This window comes from Ranitomeya imitator, chromosome 6 (assembly GCF_032444005.1).
Source record: "Ranitomeya imitator isolate aRanImi1 chromosome 6, aRanImi1.pri, whole genome shotgun sequence".
NCBI classification, from domain to species: Eukaryota; Metazoa; Chordata; class Amphibia; order Anura; family Dendrobatidae; genus Ranitomeya; species Ranitomeya imitator.
Genome location: NC_091287.1, coordinates 293,840,660 through 293,863,347, shown reverse-complemented (window position 1 = coordinate 293,863,347; position 22,688 = coordinate 293,840,660). Strand labels below are relative to the sequence as shown.

The window sequence follows — 22,688 nt, the reverse complement described above, 5'->3', positions numbered from 1 at the left end:
ATTCCTATCAGAAGTAGATGAAGTATGTTCCTGGGCATGTGTATTTGTGATATTTCACCCATAATCCCCATACAGAACAATAGATATACCCATATTCCTATAAGAAGTAGATGAAGTATGTTCCTGAGCATGTGTATTTGTGATATTTCACCCATAATCCCCATACAGATCAATAGATATATCCATATTCCTATCAGAAGTAGATGAAGTATGTTCCTGAGCATGTGTATTTGTGATATTTCACCCATAATCCCCATACAGATCAATAATTATACCCATATTCCTATCAGAAGTAGATGAAGTATGTTCCTGGGCATGTGTATTTGTGATATTTCACCCATAATCCCCATACAGAACAATAATTATACCCATATTCCTATCAGAAGTAGATGAAGTATGTTCCTGGGCATGTGTATTTGTGATATTTCACCCATAATCCCCATACAGAACAATAATTATACCCATATTCCTATCAGAAGTAGATGAAGTATGTTCCTGAGCATGTGTATTTGTGATATTTCACCCATAATCCCCATACAGAACAATAATTATACCCATATTCCTATCAGAAGTAGATGAAGTATGTTCCTGGGCATGTGTATTTGTGATATTTCACCCATAATCCCCATACAGAACAATAGATATACCCATATTCCTATCAGATGTAGATGAAATATGTTCCTGGGCATGTGTATTTGTGATATTTCACCCATAATCCCCATACAGAACAATAATTATACCCATATTCCTATCAGAAGTAGATGAAATATGTTCCTGAGCATGTGTATTTGTGATATTTCACCCATAATCCCCATACAGATCAATAGATATATCCATATTCCTATCAGAAGTAGATGAAGTATGTTCCTGAGCATGTGTATTTGTGATATTTCACCCATAATCCCCATACAGAACAATAGATATACCCATATTCCTATCAGAAGTAGATGAAATATGTTCCTGAGCATGTGTATTTGTGATATTTCACCCATAATCCCCATACAGATCAATAGATATACCCATATTCCTATCAGAAGTAGATGAAATATGTTCCTGAGCATGTGTATTTGTGATATTTCACCCATAATCCCCATACAGAACAATAGATATACCCATATTCCTATCAGAAGTAGATGAAATATGTTCCTGAGCATGTGTATTTGTGATATTTCACCCATAATCCCCATACAGATCAATAATTATACCCATATTCCCTTCTTGCTATATTACAAGAAGTCATTTCCTGGGCTGCATTTGTAAAATGTGCTGCCATCTAGTGGTGGAGTCTAGTATTGCAGCCCATCATCCCATAATCCCAATATGCAGTTTAGTCCGTCCCCTCTCCCAGTGAGAACGAAGAGGGCAGAGGCCGCTGTGGTAATGGTTATACTTGTGTGATCGATGTGGGTTTGGCTCCGCCCACAGGGGCGGGCTCTTTACAGCACACGTGATCAGACGGAGATCATGTGACACCATTCTTTCCAGCCATACTGCGCTGCCAGTGTGCCCTCACATCTCCTGGATCGCCGACCTCACAGGTAACGTTATGTGTTACTACGGTGCTTACCCGCTCAGCGAGCAGCCCGCCCCGCCATCAGTCACATGACCGGCAGCCCCTGCACCTGTGTGACCGTCAGGACGGCTGCACCATTACTGTGCAGGACGGGGCTCTGTCATCACCCTGCAGCCTGTGCGACCTGCCCGATGTCTCAGGGCCTAGTGTCTGTACCCTGTGTCTGCGGGGGCCACACGTGTCATTACTGCTCCTGTCCTGGCTGAGGGGGCACTGCTGACCTCACACTGACCTCTGTGCCACACGTCTGACAGCCACAACCTGAGGACGGACCACAATGCCCAGACCCTCGACCCCAGCTCCATACCTGCCTACGAGGCTGCTGAATTGGGGTCTGGGGACCCTCGGCCGGTCTGGATATCGGGGTCCGTACTTTGCTAGTGAAGAAAATCCACGTTCAGCGAGCGCGCGGCATCTTTCTGCTCAGATGGGTCTCTGCACCTTCCGTGCCCTCACGCTGCCGCTATATACTATGGTGATGTACGTGTTTGCTAAAGAAACTTTGTAATGAATTCCAAAAAGAAACTAGGAAAATAAAACTTGTGATCCTGACCTCCTTTTCCTGTGGGGGCGGTGCTGGCGTCGGCAGTGCTTGCTGGTGCCGGTGTCGGCGGTGCCGGTGTCGGTGCGCTCATCTGTTTCTGCTCTTCTCTTGCAGCATGGGCGTGGAGTGGTTTGGGTTTGGATACGCGGCTCTGGTCGCCTCCGGAGGGGTCATCGGCTATGTGAAAGCTGGTATGTTTGCCAATGGCTATCACTTGTTACTTTGCTCATGTAACACAGAAATGTACAGAACATTGAGGTCTTCTAGTGATCAGACGTGGATAAGATCAGCAGGAAACCCTGTCTGATTCTACAACTGCTGCCATCATGAGGGTCGGCACATTAGATTGTCCTCAGGTAGGTGGGCTGAGGGTCCTACGCTCGGGATCCCACCCCATCCACCAGACACATGTATTACAGACCCCAGGAGCAGTGTTTCCCACCGGAGTGTATGTGAGACAAGGAGCTGGTTATTCATACAGACATCTAACAATGGGGCGTTCCATGTCCTCCCTCTCTGGCACATTGGTATGGTCCATTTGTGACTGTTACCAGAGGTAGGTGCCTGACAGCCCACAGCTTCTCTCGGTGGTTCCTGATTTCTTATTTTATAAATACAAATCCACAAGTGATTTTCTTGTCCCATAAAGAACGAGTTCTTCTTGCTTAATATGCATGTAATGCTAAATGGTTGGGTTGTCTGTGTAACCTGACGACTCTCTACTGCTCCACGTTCACTGTCCAAGGGGGTTATGTCTCTGTTCAGGCAGTGTGCCGTCTCTCGCTGCCGGGCTTCTATTTGGAGGTTTGGCCGGCCTGGGGGCCTATCAGATGTCCCAAGACTCAAAGAACATCTTGGTTTCCCTGAGTAAGTACCTTTTTAAAATATAACTCTAGCAAGAAGACATCTTACTAGCGATGAGCCAGCGCGCTCGAGTTGCCCATTCACGGTGTAGCTGATAACTTCCTGATCGGTGGGGGTCCGACTGATGGTAGAATCTTTATTTCTGGGACCAAATGGAGCGGCAGGTCAGGTGCCCAAATGCCACTAAATTCATTCTCTATGGAGCTGCCAGAAATAAACAGGGCAGCGTTTGGCAGCCCCATAGGGAGTGAATGGAGCAGTCGCTCTCTGTTCCTCTGATCAGTGCAGGTCCAAGTATTCCGGCCCCCACTGATCAACAAGTCATCGCCCATCATTCGGCTAGGTAATAATGACATGTTTTCACCTCACAACCCATTTAATGTTCTTTATCATTTCTAAAGCTATTTTAAAAGAATAAAAGATGATGTTTGGATAAAGGGGGCAGTTCTATCAGGACAACATTGGGGCATCTGGCATTACAAGGGGGACCTGTGGTGTAAGGGACGTCTCCCTCACTTTCCGCACTGCAGATCTGCAGCTGTTTACAGTAAAAGTCAGTAGGGTTTTCAAAACCTTGTTCACATTTTATAGAAAAAATCCATAACACATAAAGAGCATGGTGCAGATTGTCCAATCTACAGTACACTATTTTGTTCTATTTCCACCACTTGTTTGACTCTATTCAATGCTTTGTGATGGAGTAGGGTGAGAACTGCTGCCAAATCTGTAATGAAATCCACAAGTCGCAAGCAGATTATGGATTCATTACAGCTATGTGATGAAATGTTCCATACCGCGTGTATGAGGTCTAATCCATCACCCCATTAAATCAGTAAAAGTACATCAAAGTGCCCCAAGATTATAATCATACACTGCGCCCAATAATAAAGCATTACCCCCTGTAGGCATGGCGTGTATTTACAAGTACGTGTGTAGAGGGCATGCTCATCTGCCCTTCAGTTACCCCAATAATTTCACCTTGTCACTGGGCACTGTCTTTTGAGGTTTGGCTGATATGCCAAGGACGTATATTTCCCAGACTTTTATCTGAAGGCTGAACTGCACTTTGATGGCAACTTCAAAAGGACAAGCTCCTTTGAAGTTGCCATGTTGATGAGATGTTTCTAGAGATAACTGTGGGTGGAGAACCTCTAGGTCCCACTGCCTCCAAAGATGCACAAATCAGTCAGGAAGGCTACTTTCACACTTCCGTCGGTACGGGCCCGTCGCAGTGCGTCGGGCCGACGTACCGATGGACGTTGTGAAATAATTGCACGACGTGGGCAGCGGATGCAGTTTTTCAATGCATCCGCTGCCCATTCTGCAGTCCGGGGAGGAGGGGACGCGACGTACAAAAAACATTACATGGAACGTTTTTTTGTGCCGACGGTCCGCCAAAACACGACACATCCGTCGCACGACTGATGCGACGTGTGGCAATCCGTCGCGATCTGTTGCTAATACAAGTGTATGGGAAAAAAACGCATCCTGCAAGCACATTTGCAGGATGTTTTTTTTCCCAAACCGACGGAGCTCTAAAGACGGAAGTGTGAAAGTAGCCTTATTTCCACCAAGTTTGCAGAATAGCCCTCCATATAATACAAGTGCATGGTTTTAAATCCCATTTTATCGTCGAATATATTGGGTTATATCGATATATTTGATGTAATCTTTATTTGTTTTGCTTTATATTCCAGTTGCTTCAGGAACATTGGCAGGAGTGATGGGTTACAGGTTCTACAACTCTGGAAAGTTCATGCCTGCTGGATTAATTGCTGGTGCCAGGTGGGTACAACCTCATTGGCGATGTGCATTTAATATGCCACTTTAGTATATAGGTAATAAACCTGCTGCCATGTATTCATCTATCATATGACTGGGACATCTCCTATGGAAAGACCGTATGTGTATGGCGCCAGTGTTCATGTGGCGCAGGGGGAGGCGTACAGTCTACTCTTTCTTGTCATGGCAATATGTAGCAGAAGGTAAAAAATTGTCATATTTGTTATAAAACTTTTGTGCTTCTATTATTGTATGTCGCACTACAGAGAAGTGCAATTAATACCTCGGCAAATACGCTGAGGGTCTTTGATACCCCCTTATTGGTGGTTTTGAGTTAGATCTTAAAAATCTTTGGATTTTACCCCTTCATTGCAAAATGGGAAATGAGTGGCACATCTACGGAAAAATCCACAGCAGTATTTTCAACGGCAGTCAATTCTCTGCAGACAACCCCCGTGTGCATGTGTCCTTAAATTCATGACCTCTTCTTAGACTGGGGCATCCTCCCCGATCTGCTGATTTAAGGTTTAGTTCCCACGATAAGTGAGTTTCTGACACTGCTTATTTTCGCTGTGTGAAAAACGCAGCATCTTACAGTTCTAGCAAAGTGGATGGGATTTATTTAAAAAAAACCAAAAACCTCATGCTGCTTTTTGCTTTTCTTTTATGCAGCATAAGCTGACCTGCGGTGCGTGTTTGAAAATCTGCAACATGTTCAATTTTCTCGAGTTTTATGTGCAGATTTTCCTCATAGAATGGCATTGGATGCGGAAAATCTGCAAGTAAAAAAGGCATGTGATCCGCACATAACTGTATCAATAAAGTTTTGTAAGCCAAATATCAAAAACAAAGCAACTTAAAACATGACATACCAAAAAGAATTAAAAAAAACGCAGTTTCGTAAATGCGGGGGGTTCAGACATAAGCCACAATGAGGTCACCGAACAGGTGCCAGAGCTTTGGGGGGTGCGGTTCATTTCTGTCTTGTGAAGACTATGCAGCGTGCTCCTTGCTTATCTGCACTCCTGCAGCATTTCTGCACTGAGCACCACACCCTCCGCAGCGCTCACTCTGACTGTTATACTTATCTACGTGTATAGTGACTGTGCTTGGTGACAAGTTTATTCTGAGCTCTTTAGTACTTTTTTTTTTTTTTTTTTAACCTGTTCTTAGATTGTATTGTACTGTATATTTGAGCCAGAGATCTGACGTGGTCACGGATCCAGATTATGATATGATGATCTGGTAACAGTCTTATCCCACGGCTCATTTTCAGCATCTCGTTGCGTATCGCCACAGCATTATTATCTCTATTGTTGTGGCCAATAACTACCGTAGTTCTCTAGACTCCACCAAAAATACTCTGCTGTGGGCATTGTTATTACACTGAGTGGGAGCAGTGGCTTCTTACAGTTTATGGTCACATCTCCATTGTGAACAAAGATTCAGGTATTTTAAAATCCAGCCAGCTTGATCAATCTTTTATCCAATATCCGCCATCATTGGAAAGATAAAGGGGTCCCATATAACGTAGAAACCAGAAGTTTACATACACTATATAAAAATACACATAAGCATGTTTTTCTCAATATCTGACATGAAATCCGAATAAACCTTTCCCGTTTTAGGTCAATTAGGATTACCATATTATTATTTGCCAAATGCCAGAATGATGAGGGAGATAATGTTTTAAGACCTTTTTATTACTTACTGCAAAGTCAAAAGTTTACATACATTTCATTAGTATTTGGTACCATTGCCCTTTAAACTGAATTAACTTTGGTCAAACGTTTGGGATATCCTTCCACAAGCTTCTCACAATAGTTGATCAGAATTTAGGCTCATTCCTTCTGACAAAGCTGGTGCAACTGATCCAGATTTGTAGGTCGCTTTGCTCGAATCGGCCTTTTCAGCTTTGCCCATACATTTTCAATAGGGTTATGATCAGGGCTTTGTGGTGGCCACTCCAAAACCTTGACTTTACTATTTTGCTAGTATGCTTTGGGTCATTGTCCATCTGGAAGACCCACTTCTGCCCAAAGTCTAACTTCCCGGCTAATGTCTTGACATGTTGCTTCAGTATTGCCACATAAACTTCTTTTCTCATGATATTGTCATTCTCTTTCAAGGGGAAAGGTTTATTCTTATTTCATGTCAGATATTGAGAAAAACACGCATATGTGTCTTTTTATATAGTGCATGTAATTTTCTGGTCTCAACGGCCCATTCCCATGAAAGCAGCGGGATTGTCCAATAATTACCTGATGTGTAAGACCAGGTGGGGAACTCCAGGCTGGTGGGCCATTTATGGGCCATGATGACCTTTTCTCTGGCCCATAGGCAGATTCCCGGTGACCGCAGTGGTTGGGCCATCAGCTACGTTCACTACTAAACACTGCGACTGCAGTGAAAGATCATGTCGTTGCGTGTGCCAGCGCCAGGACGTAAATAGTGGGCGATGTGCTTCGGTCCCAAAGTAGAAAACAGCAGCGGCGTCTCTTGTGATGTCTACTCTCCTATGCGACGTCTGTTCTGCAATTCTCCCACTGCTTCCATACATCTGTGTTCAGTACGATGTACTGCTGCGAGTTCTTCCAAAACTTACCACAAAGTGTCGCCTGAGCGCCAGCCCAAAACAAATCTAGAAAAGCAGTTGCGAGTAGCAGCGTCATCCTTACCTCCTAACATCACAACCGCACCAAAGAGAAGCCGCTCCAGCCGTCACATTAGGGGAGAGTTAATGAAATGTTTGACCAAATGTAGCAGGGTCATTTTAGTTGATGATTTTGTACATTCCCAAAGGATTGTATAAATGTCCAAATGGCCCTTGGCAAATACAAAAAGGATTGTGATCATCAGATTATATATATTTTTTCTTTAATCATGTGTTGTTTTTTTTTTCTTCAGCCTATTAATGATAGGAAGACTGGGCCTTAAGATGTTGCAGAAGCCTCACGAGCCTTGATGGATATCTAGGAACCTGTGTATGCGGTGTGTCCCGATCCCGTGCAGCGTGTGATTAAAAATATTAATTTTCTAAGTAAAACAAATTATTTTAAAAAGTCTTCATGTGAACGGAGTCATTTGTACAACGTGTAAGTTGCTATAAGTAGAGCCTGACAAGTCTTACATATTCTGTAACACAAGGCTAACTATGGCCTTACATCCGAACAGACGAGAACAGGAACTTCGAAACGGCTACACATGAATGTCCAGGGTGGCTGGCACCTTTTTCCATTTGCTTACAGGTTAGATACCCTTTGGGATGACACCAGAAAGTTCTTTCTGGAATAGAGCTAATTTGTATACTCCAACAGCCCCCCAGGAAGCGGTGGCTAGTAGACTGATCTCACACCACTCTCTCCTCCACACTTAGCTTGTCATTGGAGGCTTCCTTCTCAATAATTCTGTATTCACTTGTTTCCCCAGGTGTAGCTGTTAATTTAAGAGATTTTTTTACCAATACGAACAGCATACTTTCTGAGATATGTCTCTATCTTTTAAACCCAGTATGGCTGGAATATGTACTTTGAAAATGCATGTTAGAATGTGTGTATAATCCTGTTATTATATTGAGGATTTTAGTCTGCGAGAGTTCATGATTCCATGTGTATTTAGTCTCCGTCCTCCACCTACCCTGACTGTCAACTGCAGCTTGTTCTGAGCGGTGTGAGATCTCGGCAAGCGGGAGAACTTGTCAGCTAGGTTCATGGAAATTGAGTTTAAAATGATAATACAGCCATTCCAATAAGGATTATCAAAAGGAAGGACAACTGCTTCATCAAGCCTGAGAGATATTTCTAATGTATGTAGTTTGAATCATGAAATCTGGTGACAGATTTGCTTTAATGAAGGAGAATCTAAAACTTTGGACTGACCTCATTTCTGTTGGTCTGATGGGGGAAGGGTCTGTTTTTTTTTTTTTTTTTTTGTTTTTTTTACTGACCTAATTTGTGGCAAGATACTCTGGGAACGTCTAAATATAGTTACAAGCCCCTGAACGAATGCTGAGGGTTTTTTTGGGGGGAGGGGGGTTGACTTGGTGTGAACTTATCCTAAGCCTCCCTACATCTCTTCCCCAAGAGTAAACTTCTCAAACATATAGAGTCCACATATTCAATTAGTTGTAGGAATTGACCAAAACACTTATGAAAGTAGAAGGCTTCTATATAAATCCTTTTATTCTGTATACAGTACAATAAGGTTTTAAATACAAAATTACATTATCCTATCTTAAAATATATTAACAAACCTGCCTGATATTTACTTATAAATACTGTACACTACTGTAAACGTACATTTCTGTGGACGTCTCGACAGGGCCGTAGGTGAGGTCTCAGTTTGTCTTTACTTTCTGGACAAAAAAAAAGTTGAATTAACCAAACTAAAAGTACTAGGGGAGAACATGGACCCCAAATATGGCCACTACAGTCCAAACCCAAAAGAAAACTAAAAACATCCAGTTTAGGCCGATACTCAAAACATTTTAGATCTGTTCTAACTGTAATTCTATTTTAAAGGTAAAAAAATGTATCTGGATAACTGTAGCGATCAGCTTCTTTTCAATAAAAAGACAAGATTGCTGGAACAGATACTGACCAAAGAACTTTTAAAGGACCCCCATACACGGATTAATGTAGGCCAAACCTGCCAATATCAACTGGTTTGTTCCACAGTTGGCATGTATGGGGGCACTGGTCAACTGATAGTCAGATATGTCGATCAATCATGTTAGATTTTGCTCAGACAATTACATTGTTCTCCCGGAGATAGGCCGCTGGCCATTATGTCAGCTAGTGGCTGTCTCATGGAGAACACAGGAGCACTCGACCGACTGAGCATTTATGTGGATAGACTGACCTGGCTGACGGCTCCCTTATATATATATATATAGCTGGCTGGAGTCTACTTAGCATTACAGACATGGATACTGTAAGAATGCTGTAAACATTGTAACATTAGTATTTTCACATTTAGCACTTGATGCTACTTGCTGAAAGGGAAAAATCCAAAAACTGCTAGAAGCACAAGTGCTGTTCTGTAATGTAACAACTTCCAAGTAAATGCGAAAAACCTCATAGTATCCAGGGTTAAACAGATAATTGGAGTGAACGATCAGACTGGAAATGTTGCCATGTTTTGCACTTGATCAATGACCATTAAAGTTGTTTTTCAGGCCGAGATGAGAAGTCTGCAGTCACTGTGTGGGCTGCCCAGGGGTCACACGATTCCCCGGTGTTTACAGCACGAGTTGTGCCCACAGAATTCCACTTTGCTCCTCTCAATAGAATAACCTGCACCCTCACTTTGCACATACAGGGGCACAGAGTGACTTGCAAAGTCCAGGAAACTCCTATAAGCCTGGATTACTGTAAAGTATCAGTAGAGACAAGTAGTGTTTGTTCCAAGTGCTGCAATGGCAGCATGTTCCCTGCTGATGTTCCAACCAAAGTGGCGTCACCACTGCGGCCGGTTATTGGATGCTGACCGTCATCTTACAGAACCAGTCAGGCTGTAGAAAAATAGTTTTTTCACACGTTGGAATCTACAAATACATTACATAAGTGAGCAAATCCAGACTCTGGTCTAGTGGCCTCCTCAGTGTTCGGTTGCTGCTGGACTGGGACCCGCCTCCTACCTGCCAGCATCCCGACCTCCACTATTGATTAGCTAACACACAATGTCGAGCCGGGCTGGCTAATCAGCAGAGGAGTAGGTAGGTATGAGGTGGTATGCAGGGATGCTGTCCGGCAGCCAGAGTACTGATGTGACCACTGGAGCAGTCAAATTATTCACTCCTCTGGATTATTGTGCAATTTTAGCTAAGAATGTGAACATCAGTTAAGAACCTACTGTACTACCCTGACATCTTTTTAAAAATCCTTTTTCTGTAGGTTCTACTTTATTTGCACTTTACAGAGTGACCAGTAGGGTGCACTGCAGGATAACCAATCCCGATGTAGGCCAGCTCTCTGTTTTGGGAAATGATGAGCAATTTATGCCTACAAACAGGTTGTACATTAATGTAAACTATAGTGGAGACGGCAGGCAGAGGTGCACTAATTTGCTGCTGCGTTCATATGGACAGGTATGTAACCAGTAATGGTGGCCAGAGTATAAAGGGCCTTCGTCTTCTGGAACCACCCTGTTTGCAGCCGGTGAGGACTGGCAGTCCGCCTATCATTTCTGTCCTTCCTGATCAGTCTTGTTTTTTGGAAAGATAACTCCAGGCTTCAGCGTAATACAGATGGAGAAACACCGGATAATCCTGCTGCTTATCTGATCAAGTAGCCATACGAGGTGACTTCAGAAGGAACTAATCTAGCCTCTGGGCCACTTTTAGTAGTAAGCATTCTGATTTTTTTTCTTTGCACCATTTCACCATCTCCAGTACAGTGTCCTACTGGGTAGCACTTACACCTTGCTATACCGATGCAGTCCTTTTCCAACGTTTCTTCCCACATTGCAGAAATGTAATACAATTGTTTACGAGGCTTTTTTATTTTGTTCCCAAAGGAGCTAAAAGTATTTGCCTCCATAGGCTAGCTGCCTTCCCATGAACTATACCTGCCACTCTGATGATCAATACCTCAAAAATCTGTTTAGTGCATGTTTTCACAGTGCTTTGCTTTCGAGTTGTTAATCAGTAGTACATGGCTCTGATTTTTATTTTTTAAAGGAAACGGCTGACATATTTGCCCATTTCTTATAAGGTTCTTTTGAATCCTTTGTTATAGGGACTCTGTCAACACCGCATGCCTGTCCAAACCTTGTCCCGTTGCTCGATGGATCATGGTGGGGCCAATCCTTTATATACCTTCCCACCTGCTTCTTTTCCATTTAGTCCCCACCCCTCTTCTTTGACGGTTCCGGCATTATAGAGCCACAGAAGGGTGGAGAGAGATGGAAACCAAGCAGGTGGGAAGGTGTATATAAATGATTGGCCCCGCCATGAAGCACCGAGCACCTGTACTTGATTTGAACAGTCATTCTGTCCTGACATAGTCCCTTTAAGAACAATGGATATGTATACACTAAACAGCTAGTATTTGTGAAAAACAATATTTTTGACCACCACTGAAATGTCTACTTGTCAACACTTCCATAGACTCAGAGCCCTAAAACATTGATCTTCTTCATGAAGGGGAATTATATGCATCCAAAATTGGAACATAAAACAATTCAGCATCCAGGATGATCATTTTTCCCATGTATTAGTGATGCCTTTTTGAAGTTTTGGAAGGCATATTTATACTTATGCCCAAAAACTAGTCTGTGTGAAAACTGTTGATAGAAGCTACTTCTAGCGATGCCCGCCATACTTGGCAACCCAATCTGTTCTTCCGTGGATTGGTTGTTGGCGGTTTAACACAGCGAGGTTTTTTGCAGCTGGTGTGTAAGCTGGAGCAGGAAACTGGGTACGCACGGCTTTTGTTTTCCATGTGTCGTAATCTGAAATGGAAAATCAAGAGTAAATGGAAGTTGCTGAATTTCATGTATTCTACACACTTAAATCAGTGCTGATGCTGCTGTGATCACAGGACTCAACGTCTCTCTACAGACACAAAGGTCCTCATTAATCAAATCTATATAAACTTTCAGTCACACAGGCGTGCCGGCACAGCTACAGTCGCTGCTCACAGCATTGTCCGTACACCCCAGTACTGTGACTGACAGCCAGCTTTATGCTGACGCACTGCAGGGCGAGCCGTCTGTGCCGGAGTGTGTGTACAGCTGCCACTCACAAAGCTGTGAGCAGCGACTCTACCCGTGACGGCACACCTGTCTGACTCACTCAGAGCCGGTGGCTCCTTTCTAGCGCTATTTATCTGCAGATTAAAGGGATTCTGGCGGTAGGAACAACCCTCCTAAGCTATCAATATAAAAGTTGAATAAAATGATACTTTCATATCTAATCTGATGTCTTATTTCAGAGAAATACAGGTTTGCAAATTGCTGTTAAGCTCTAGAGGCCGATACAGATCTTCATGAGAATCTGCCTCCAGAGCTTGTTACAGTGTGATACTGTATGTAATGGCTGACACTTTGCTTTCATAATCGCACACAGCGCAGCAGTGAGATCAATATTAAAGGGACTTTTCAGCACAGAATGACTGCTGAAACCAAGTAAAGGTGCTCGATTCATCTTGGCATGGCCAAATAAGTAAGTGCACCTTCCACACAGCTTGTTTTCTATTTATCTACACCCACGTCTGAAGCCAGAGCTGTCAATGAGGGGAGATGGAAAGGTGCACTTAACTGTTTAGAAACTGCATGATGCACCGAACGCCAGTGCTCAGTTTCAACAGTCACTGTGTTGACACAGTCCCTTTAAGGCCACGTTCACATGTTGAGTATTTGGTCAGTAATTTACCTCAGTATTTGTAAGCCAAAACCAGGAGTGGGTGATAAATGCAGAAGTGGTGTGTTTGTATTATACTTCTCCTCTGATTGTTCCACTCCTGATTTTGGCTTGCAAGTACTGATGTATAATACTGATCAAATACTGAACGTGGCCTAACACAGAACAGAAGTATCTCATTGCAAAAGTTTGCAACAGCACTTGTATTCTGGTAGTGCAGTCCGCTTTGCTGTAGAGCTGTGCCTGATTATAACCAACTCAGTACAGCAGAATAAACTGTCTCATTGCAAGCACATTTGCAGTGCTGTTAGCTCTGCTGTACTGCCCCCCACATTAACTGCCTCTGAGCTGGAAGATGAAGCATCATAAGAGGACCCTGGCAGAACAATGTGTTAGTACAACAGAAGTGAACTTTGCCTCATTACTATATTAGCTCTGCTGTACCGTGTTATCTCCGATATCTCTACAGAGCTATGTGTGATTATGAGAACAGACTGTCAGTCATTACGTGTCTCACAATGGTAACTCACCCTTTCATTTACAATAATTTCTGGTGGCAGATTCTCATAAAGATCCGTGTCCGGCCCATAGATCTAGCAACACAGCTAATTTACACATAAGAAAACTAGATTTTTCTGGAATAAGACATCATGGCACAGATCTCAAACAGTATCATTTTATTCACCTTACTATGATATACATACCCATATAGACATCTTATTGGCGTTGATGGTACCAATAAATTACAGTATATCTTAAACCAGCATTATCTGACATGGTTGGTTCCCTTTAAAGGCTAAAAATAACGGAAAAGACTTACGGCAAGAATAACTTAAAGGGAATCTGTCACCCCCCAGGGATTTTTAAATAAAAGCCATCTTCAGCAACACTAAGGCTGCATTCTGTGAAGGTGGCTCTTATGTTTAGCATCCCTAGGAATGCTGAAATCAGTTTTATAAATTTGGCGCCATGCCTCTATTGAGTCTGGGAGGTATGTCTTCTCCCTGACTCAAGTGCCTCGCAGCCGTCCATCATCCCACCGGGGGCCGCCTCCTCTCTGTCAGGCCGGCGTCACACTCAGCGTATAAAAATACGGTCTGTAATTTACGGCCGTAATACGCACAAAAATACCCAAAATAGTGGCTAAGCGCTAGCGGATTGCGCTAACGCAATGTCTTTTTAGGGGTCGCGTTAAACGTCCCCGCTAGTGCAGATCCCCGATCTGCGAGAGCGGGAAACGGACCTCGGGCACGCCTCAGACGCTGCAAGCAGCGTCCGAGGCACGCCACAAAAAGAACGGCACAATGCTAGCGATGCACTTTAACATTGCTGGCAATGGGAGCGCTATTGGATGCGTTGCACGGCGTTAATTTCGCCGTGCAACGCTGTCCGTTAGCGCTCACCCTAAAACGCAATGAGAACCTAGCCTTAGGATGTATTCACACTGCTGGGAATCAGGCGCCCGCGCAGTGGAGCGTGTCGCCGTGCTCCATTGAGGAGAGTGCCGAAGTCTTGGGAGACTTCACAAATCTAAGAGGCGCCCTCTGCTGGTTGTCCTCATATGATCTCGAGCCAGGGAGCTTTCTAGGAAAGTTCCCACGATCTAGGAACAGCCAGCAGAGGGCGCATCACCGCAAATGCAGGTAAATATAGGTTAATGACCTACTTTACCTACATTCTCCGGGGTTTTGCAGACATGAGCAATGTTGCATTAGCAAAGCTCGTGGCTGCAAAATATTTTAACCCCTTCAGATGGATTTACATCGTTGGACTTTACAGATCTGCAGAAGGTAAGGATATTGTTGGTTTATTATGTTTTTTTTTGTTACAGAACGAGGGTCTTCAGTGATTGGATTGGGCGTTCAATAAAATATTAAAACAACCTTTGTTTTTATTTCATTAAAATATTGTTTAATATTGTGTTTGTGTATTTTTTTTAACCCTTTACTAGTATTGGATTAATAATGGATAGGTGTCATAATTGACGCCTCTCCATTATTAATTTGGCTTAATGTCACCTTACAATAGCAAGGTGGCATTAACCCTTCATTACCCCATATCCCACCGCTACACGGGAATGGAAAGAGAGTGGCCAAGTGCCAGAATAGGCGCATCTTCCAGATGTGCCTTTTCTGGGGTGGCTGGGGGCAGGTGTTTTTAGCCAGGGGGGGGCCAATAACCATGGACCCTCTCCAGGCTATTAATATCTGCCCTCAGTCACTGGCTTTACTACTCTGGCGGAGAAAATTGTGCGGGAGCCCACGCCAATTTTTTCCGCCATTTAACCCTTTAATTTACTAGCTAGAACGGCCAAATTTTGCATAGACACGCTACTGACATTAGTAGTGTGGAATATGCAAAAAAAAATGGTGATATGAGATGGTTTACTGTATGTAAACCAGGTCTCATATCATGTCGGGTTTAGGAAGGAGAAAGCAATAGCCGGTAATTGAATTACCGGCTTTAAAGCTGTCTAGCGCTGGAAGAAATATTAATATATATATACATATATATATATGTGTCTCACTGACATATATATATATATATATATATATATATATATACCTATTCTATGTGTACACATTTATTATACCTATTCTACTGGAAGCTGTCGGTGTGATTTTACTGTACACCGCAATGAATTGCCGGCTTTTCTCTCTAACAGCGCTGCGTATTTCTCGCAAGTTACACTGCTGGTCCGTGTGTAATCCGTATTTTTGGGGCTTCCATAGACTTTCATTGACGTTTTATTTGCGCAATACGGTGACAAACGCAGCATGCTGCGATTTTCTACGGCCGTAGAAAGCCGTATAATACTGATCAGTTTAATACGGCAGATAGGAGCAGGGGCAGAGAGAATAATTGTGCCGTATGTTTTGCGAGTTTTACGGACGTAGTTTCTGCGCTCTTACGTCCGTAAAACTCCAAGTGTGAAGCCGGCCTTCAGCTGCAAGTACCGCGTACAAAGCACATACTACATGTAGGAACTCAATGTACACATTGGATCTATGATACAGGATGGATTCATAGAGTAACAGTGAACAGGAAGAAAGACGGGACAAAAAAGAAAACTGGGGACTGAGGGGATGTGGCAAGCAGATTATCTGCACAGCGATTACCTGGGACATTCTCAATAGCTGCTGTTTTGCAGGTAGGTTTTGGTTTGATAATTGTTAACTTACTGTTTACAGCATCACTGCTGATTGGCAAAGCTGATCGAGTAGAGAGAGAAACAGAAAAAGAAATAAAGAAAAAGAAAGTAACAAAGTGCAGGTTACAGAATATACTTAGTTTCAGGAAACGACTTTATTTTTAAAGGCAGAAATCGCGGTCATCTATGCAAAGAGAAGTTCAATGTCCATAACCATAGCCTTTAAGAAAGCCCGGCAGATTTACTAAATAAATGTGGTAATTATTGCTCAATTTGCATCAAAAAGTTAGTACACACATTTACTATGTTTTTAGACACTTTTCCCCCTCACATTTTACAAGTGAGTGTGGCTTCATGGCAAAGGGGTGGTCATTAGTGATGAGCCAGCGTGCTCGGATTAGGAGTTGATGTTACCCGAGCATGCTCGTGTGCTAATAGAGTATCTTCGGGGGTGCTCGAATACTATGTTCGAGTCACCGTGGCTGCAGGTCTCGCGGTTGTTCGACAGCTGCAACACATGCAGGGATTGCTGGTTACCACACTGCAGTTTAGGGGCCCGGCTGGGAACACCGCCTCAGTGACGTCACTGCTAGTCGCTGAGCTCGCAGCCGCTCGTTCTCCAGTGGTTCTCAGCCTGGACAGTCGTATCTTGGCACCGTCCAGGTTGAAAACTACTTATCGCAGACATTGATTATGGCGTGGGATAGGTGAGTGAGATTGTTGTGTTTTTTTTTTTTTTTACAAGAGACTATGGCTTGACTGGAATGGGCGTTAGGCAAGAATAATTGTTATTTTTAAATAAAAAAGTAACTGGCGTCTTACAGACGCATCTCCATTACTAAGCCGTGGGCTTAATGTCAACGGACAATACAAAGGCGACAACCCAACAAATATGAACCCCACTTGCCACCACAACAGGGCAAGTGGAAAGAGCCTGGCAAAGTGCTAGAATTGTCGCATCTAATAGATGTGCCTTTTCTGGGGCGGTTGAAGGCTGCCATTTTGAGGCTGGGGTGGTGGGGGGGTGCAATATCCATGGTCCCTTACCAGCCTGAGAATATCAGACCCCACCTGTCTGCTTTAACTTGGCTGGTTGTCAAAATGGGGGGTGCTCCACATTTTTTAAAATTATTTAAATAAAAAAAAAAAGCGTTGAGACCACTCTCTTGATAAACAGTCTGGCGAAAGATGACAGCTGAGGGTTGCAGCCCGCAGCCTTTAGTTTTGCCTGGCTCTTTACCAAAGATACAGGGGAATCCATACCATTATTAAAAAATTTATTTACAGGGCAGGCACCAAATGATGGATATTCCCACCAGACGCTGCCTGCTCTTGCTGTTATTAGCAGCAGCTGAACAGTAGTCCCATCAGCCGACGCCTGTGACTGGAGGCAAACTTTTTACCTCAGGTCACAGCTGCAGGCTCACACTATCATCTGACAGCATGGGAGCTGCGGCTCTCGGACCGTCAGTAATGATTTCACCACTGACAGTGTCGCAAACCCTGGAGGTTCATGTGAATGGGATCCAGGGTCGGGTACTGTTCTGGTACCCAAACTGACTCGGAACTAAACAGCCAGGGGTTCACCCATCACTAGTCATGGGCTGTGTTCTCACAGTAAGTTACTGCAGATATGTGGGGGTTTAGAGAACCCAATCACAATGTAGTGATTATAAAATACTGGATTGTAAGGAATTGCTGTGATGCCATACTGATCCTGCATTAGTTTTGTTTTTCATAGGCTTTGTCCTCACTAAAAACAGACATTTATTTCTAAACAATTTATTGACTGCAATTGCATCAAAGTAGAAAAAAACCTTACTTATTAACTAGGCAGGAATGAAGTGGCTTTCCAGCAATCTTAGTGACACGTTTAAAAGATCTTGGTTGTTGCAAGTGAATATCCCCGTTAATTAAAGGGGTTGTCTGGGGGAAAGATATTGATCACCAAAGGCTCAGTCAGACGTCAGTTTGTCACACACACAAAACGTGTATCTAGTAAGTCGAAATAGATGATCTCATGTCCGATTTTTGATCCAAGGCTTGGATTAAACTTGCCAATGCAAGTCTAACGGTATGTGCACACGTTGCGGATTTTGCTGCGGATCCGCAGCGGTTTTGACGCTGCGGATTCGCAGCTGTTTTCCATGAGTTTACAGTACCATGTAAACCTATGGAAAACAAAATCCGCAGTGCACATGCTGCAGAAATAAACGTGCGGAAACACTGCGTTGTTTATTCCGCAGCATGTCAATTCTTTGTGCGGATTCCGCAGCGGTTTACACCTGCTCCATAATAGGAATCCACAGGTGTAAAACCGAAGGTGGAATCCGCATAAAAACCGCAGCAAATCCGCATGTAATTCGCAGTGCGGTTTACCTGCGGATTTACAAAAACAGGCGTGGAAAATCCACAGAGATCCTACCTACGTGTGCACATACCCTTCGGGTCTGTGAAATTATCGACCAGCAGTTGGATGCCATCTTTGTGCAGTCTCTTTTTCACAGACTGTTTGTTAGGCCGGTTCCACACGTCAGTGGCTCCGGTACGTGAGGTGACAGTTTCCTCAAGTACTGGAGACACTGACACATGTAGACACATTAAAATAAATGTGTATCTGCACATGTCAGCGTGTTTTCACGGACCGTGTGTCCGTGTGCAAAACATGGAGACATGTCAGGGTTCGTAGGGGCGCACAGATCACACGGACCCATTAAAGTTAATGGGTGCGTGTAAACACGTACCGCACACGGATGCCATCTGTGTGCTTTCTTAAAGTCAAAGGGTTAAAATTGAAACAAATTGTTTCAATACACGGACGATAAACACAGACACACGGATAGCACACGGATGGCCTACGTGCACATACGGACACGGATAGCTCCGGGACGGTTTCCTCCGGTACCGGAAATATCTGGACGTGTGAGACTGGAGAAACTTCCATCGTCTTTATTTTTTTTTCCCATGGTAAAAACGGACACCCTGACCAAACTAATGATCACTGAAGAAACTCGGACCATTTTTTTTTTTTTGCCAACACAAAAAATTACTAAAGTCTGAATGAGGACTTAAAGGAAGGTCACCATCATTAAATTAGTGGGGTCTGACCAGAGTTGGGACACCACAGCACTGTGTAGTGGCCATTACAGGGTACTACAACTGAAATACACAGTCTACTACTGAGCTGTGGTGTTCTGGCTCCAGACACTACATTTCCAGCAGCTGTGGCTCCAGCTATTACCTAGTTATAGGGATGCAATGTGTAACCCCCCCGCACCCATAATTTTGATATTGATGACCTATCCTAAGACCGGTTTCACATGTTAAACTTCTTTGTTTCCTCATACGTGTTTATTTCAGCGTACTTGCCACATTTTTATTGTTAGTTTTTCCAATCTTTGATCCATTTGTTTTTGTCCTATTAAAAAACTCTTCTCTTCTGCTACTTGTTACAGTACAGTAAAGGGATGGGAGAGAGGAGAGGAATAATGTGTCTGATCTATCTGCAAAAATAACAGCCAGCACCAAGAACACTATATGAGATCGAGACTGGGTATAGATCATCATTATTTTAGTCTCGGAAACCCCTTAGCAGGTTACTCTGATGGAGCTTTGTCTACAAGCCTCTTGCTTTAAATAGGAAAATGTGTTAATACAGGTTTATATGTGCAAGTTCAAAACAAAAAATATATTTTCTAAAAAAAAAAAAACCATAAAAAAAAATACTAAAGATTCAAATAAATTCTAAAGCATTTTTTTCTATTTTGCTGCTCCTGTATTCCTCCTGAAAGTGCCGACTGTCCAGTTGTGGAAATTGTCAGACTGTATGGTAACATACCCCGTGACAACGGGAACAGCGTCTACACCGCAACAATGAGAACTGATTACAAGAAAGGATGTGTTACCTAAAGATTACGTTGATTTCTGTAGCCATGACTTACTTGTTGCAGCTCCAATTGGTGCAAGCTGGATTCTCTGCCCTGCTGAGCCAACTTCCTTCTTATGGAATGAAGGCATGTATCCCCCGGCTGCGTTGTATGAAGGGCCTACATGTCCTCCATAGGTTCCTGCAGAAAGCAACAGAATAACATGTGATCTTACAGAGGATAGTCCTGTACCTGGCGAATGAAACGCCAACCAAAAGTTGCCACATAGTAGCCCACATTTATTAGTTAGCTAATTTTGGGTGTTTAAACCAAGTTTAAAAAAGTTGCAAAATGCACAAAGTTTTTGCTATTTGTACCTTGTGCCTTAAAAATTGAAAAATATGGAATACCAGAAAAAAGGCATGACCACCAACGCTTAAGCTCATTTCCCATGAGGAGTATTTGGTGCGTTTTTGCTGCTGCTTTTTTGCACTGATTAGCTGGACTGGGTGACTTGGGTTTTGTTTCCATAAAGTTTTAAAGGGAATCTGTCACCCCAAAAATCGTATATGAGCTAAGGCCACCGCCATCAGGGGCTTATCTACAGCCTTCTGTAATGCAGTAGATAAGCCCCCCAATGTAACCTGAAAGATGAGAAAAACAGGTTATATTATACTCACCCAGGGGCGGTCCCGCTGCGGTCTGGGTCCGATGGGTGTAGCGGTGTGTGGGAGGGGCGTGGTCTGGGTGACGTCACCTAGAGCTGAAACCTCAGAGCAGGGGGACAGAAGCTGAACAGGGCCAATTTCCAACGAAGGTCCTCGGACCTTCTTCGTCAGGGCTGTTGGTCCTAGCTGTCGTCTGCTCCTTACATAGAAAACTTAAAGCCTGCCCACTGCTACTAGTCATGAACTGAACCCAAAGGACCCACAGAGGAAAGGGCTGGTGTCCTGACTGTAAATCAAATATGGCTGAATTTGCATTAAACTGCATTACATTACCTTATATTAAATGCTCCTTTGGACTAAAAGTTGCCACTATTATATCCTAATATATATCTAAAAAATGTAAAACATACATGTGTGAAACCTTTATTGCAATAACTTAAAAAATATATGATAATGTTAAAAATTATGCTAAAAATTAAAATTCTCTAACTGTAAGAAACAACCGTACTCTATTGTGTAAGAATAGCCCGGTAGGTAGTAAAATGCGCTCAAAAATAAAGGAAAGGGAAAAGAAAAAAGAGCAACTTTAAGTCCAAAGGAGCTACACACCGCTACAGTCTAGCGAGGCACGCTGCATGTGGGGATCCCTGGGGAGCGTAGCGGTGCATTCCCATTAGGGGAGGACGCTCCCCGGATCTCTACCATTCTGCACTGCCGCTCTGATATTCCCAGAACTGATCCCACGGAGGCATGGCATTTCATGAAATAGCGCGCACATCCGTCTTTTCTAGCACCAGTTGCTCCTGTTCACTTGGATTCAGTCCAATTAGTCATTGGTTAGCGACCAGTAATCAGTACCTATATAAAGATTGGCCATTCATTAATAACTGGCATATATACAAAATGTCAAACCATTAAGGACAATATAGGAATGGTCTTCTAGCCAATTATTGATGTGCTTTCTTTTTCAATCATTTATTTATCCATTTTTCCGTAGGTTTAGCGTGGCGACCTTTTGCATTTTTTTGTTCTTTTCATGATAGTGACAGACTGAGCGCAGCAGCTGTCTAGGCACCAGCAGCTTCAACTCACATTGAAAACTTTTGGGAGCGCCGATGTGCCTAACATTATTTATTTTATACTACATTTACTTGGCGGTTACGCAATTCATTATAGGCACAACATTGACTTTATTTTGGTGCATATAGGACTCATTCATTAACTTCTAGTATTTTTTTTTTAATTGAGGGAGATAGGGGAAGAAAAATCAATTTCACAGCTTTCTTATGGTATTACCTATAGTGTCTAAAAAAGACTTTTACGTTGTTGGTACAAGTGTAGCAATATCATGTGTTATTTATGAACATTTTTACAAAATAATACTTTTTCTAGAAAAAATGTTGGTCCTATGACAGCTTATTATATCGGTAGTGGTCTGACCACTGTTACCTGCACCGAATGGCAGTATGGGGGAGTTTTATCTGTATTGGCATTAAGTGGCAGGGTGCATGCTAGACCGCCACTCCATTCATTCCTTATGGTGCTGTCAAGCACTACGCTCAGCGTTTTCTAACAAACACATGGAGAACTGAGAGGCTGGACCCCCACTGATTAATAAATTATCACCTACTCTATGGATGGGCGATAACTTGTTTTCACATTGACAACCACTTTAACTTTTACACTCTTTATTTAGTCCCACTAGTGGATTTCACAATGAGATGGACTGGTGACAAAACAACTGAAGGCTAGTGATGATCACAAGGGCTCGTTACTCGAGTTTGCCTAGGGGGCTCAGGTAGGCACAGAGTATCATAGGTGCTGGAGTGACATGATCGAGTCCCCGCGGCAGCATGTTTCGCAGCTGTTGGCCACAAA

The 22,688-nt window shown here is 43.2% G+C and overlaps 2 protein-coding genes across 7 annotated transcripts in view; one reads left to right on the top strand and one right to left on the bottom strand.

Moving 5' to 3' along the window:
- The first annotated feature begins 1,449 nt into the window (after positions 1-1,449).
- On the top strand, positions 1,450-7,828 carry TMEM14C (transmembrane protein 14C). The gene is made up of 5 exons (XM_069730667.1): positions 1,450-1,538; positions 2,232-2,308; positions 2,883-2,984; positions 4,679-4,766; positions 7,671-7,828. Exons 2-5 carry the CDS (start codon positions 2,233-2,235, stop codon positions 7,726-7,728), a joined length of 324 nt encoding a protein of 107 aa, XP_069586768.1. The 5' UTR covers positions 1,450-1,538; position 2,232; the 3' UTR covers positions 7,729-7,828.
- A 1,092-nt stretch (positions 7,829-8,920) lies between these two features.
- The window catches only part of MAK (male germ cell associated kinase), a 98,735-nt gene continuing 84,967 nt past the window's right edge, over positions 8,921-22,688 (bottom strand). For 3 of the 6 annotated variants that reach the window (XM_069730663.1, XM_069730664.1, XM_069730665.1), the window contains 2 exons: positions 20,218-20,343; positions 8,921-12,215 (listed from right to left, as the gene is read on the bottom strand). In XM_069730663.1, the coding sequence (XP_069586764.1) occupies positions 12,067-12,215; positions 20,218-20,343 (275 nt within the window). In that variant the 3' untranslated portion in view covers positions 8,921-12,066. Of the gene's footprint in view, positions 12,216-16,244; positions 16,338-20,217; positions 20,344-22,688 lie in introns of all 6 variants that reach the window. The other 3 variants (XM_069730662.1, XM_069730661.1, XM_069730660.1) reach the window with 2 other exon arrangements.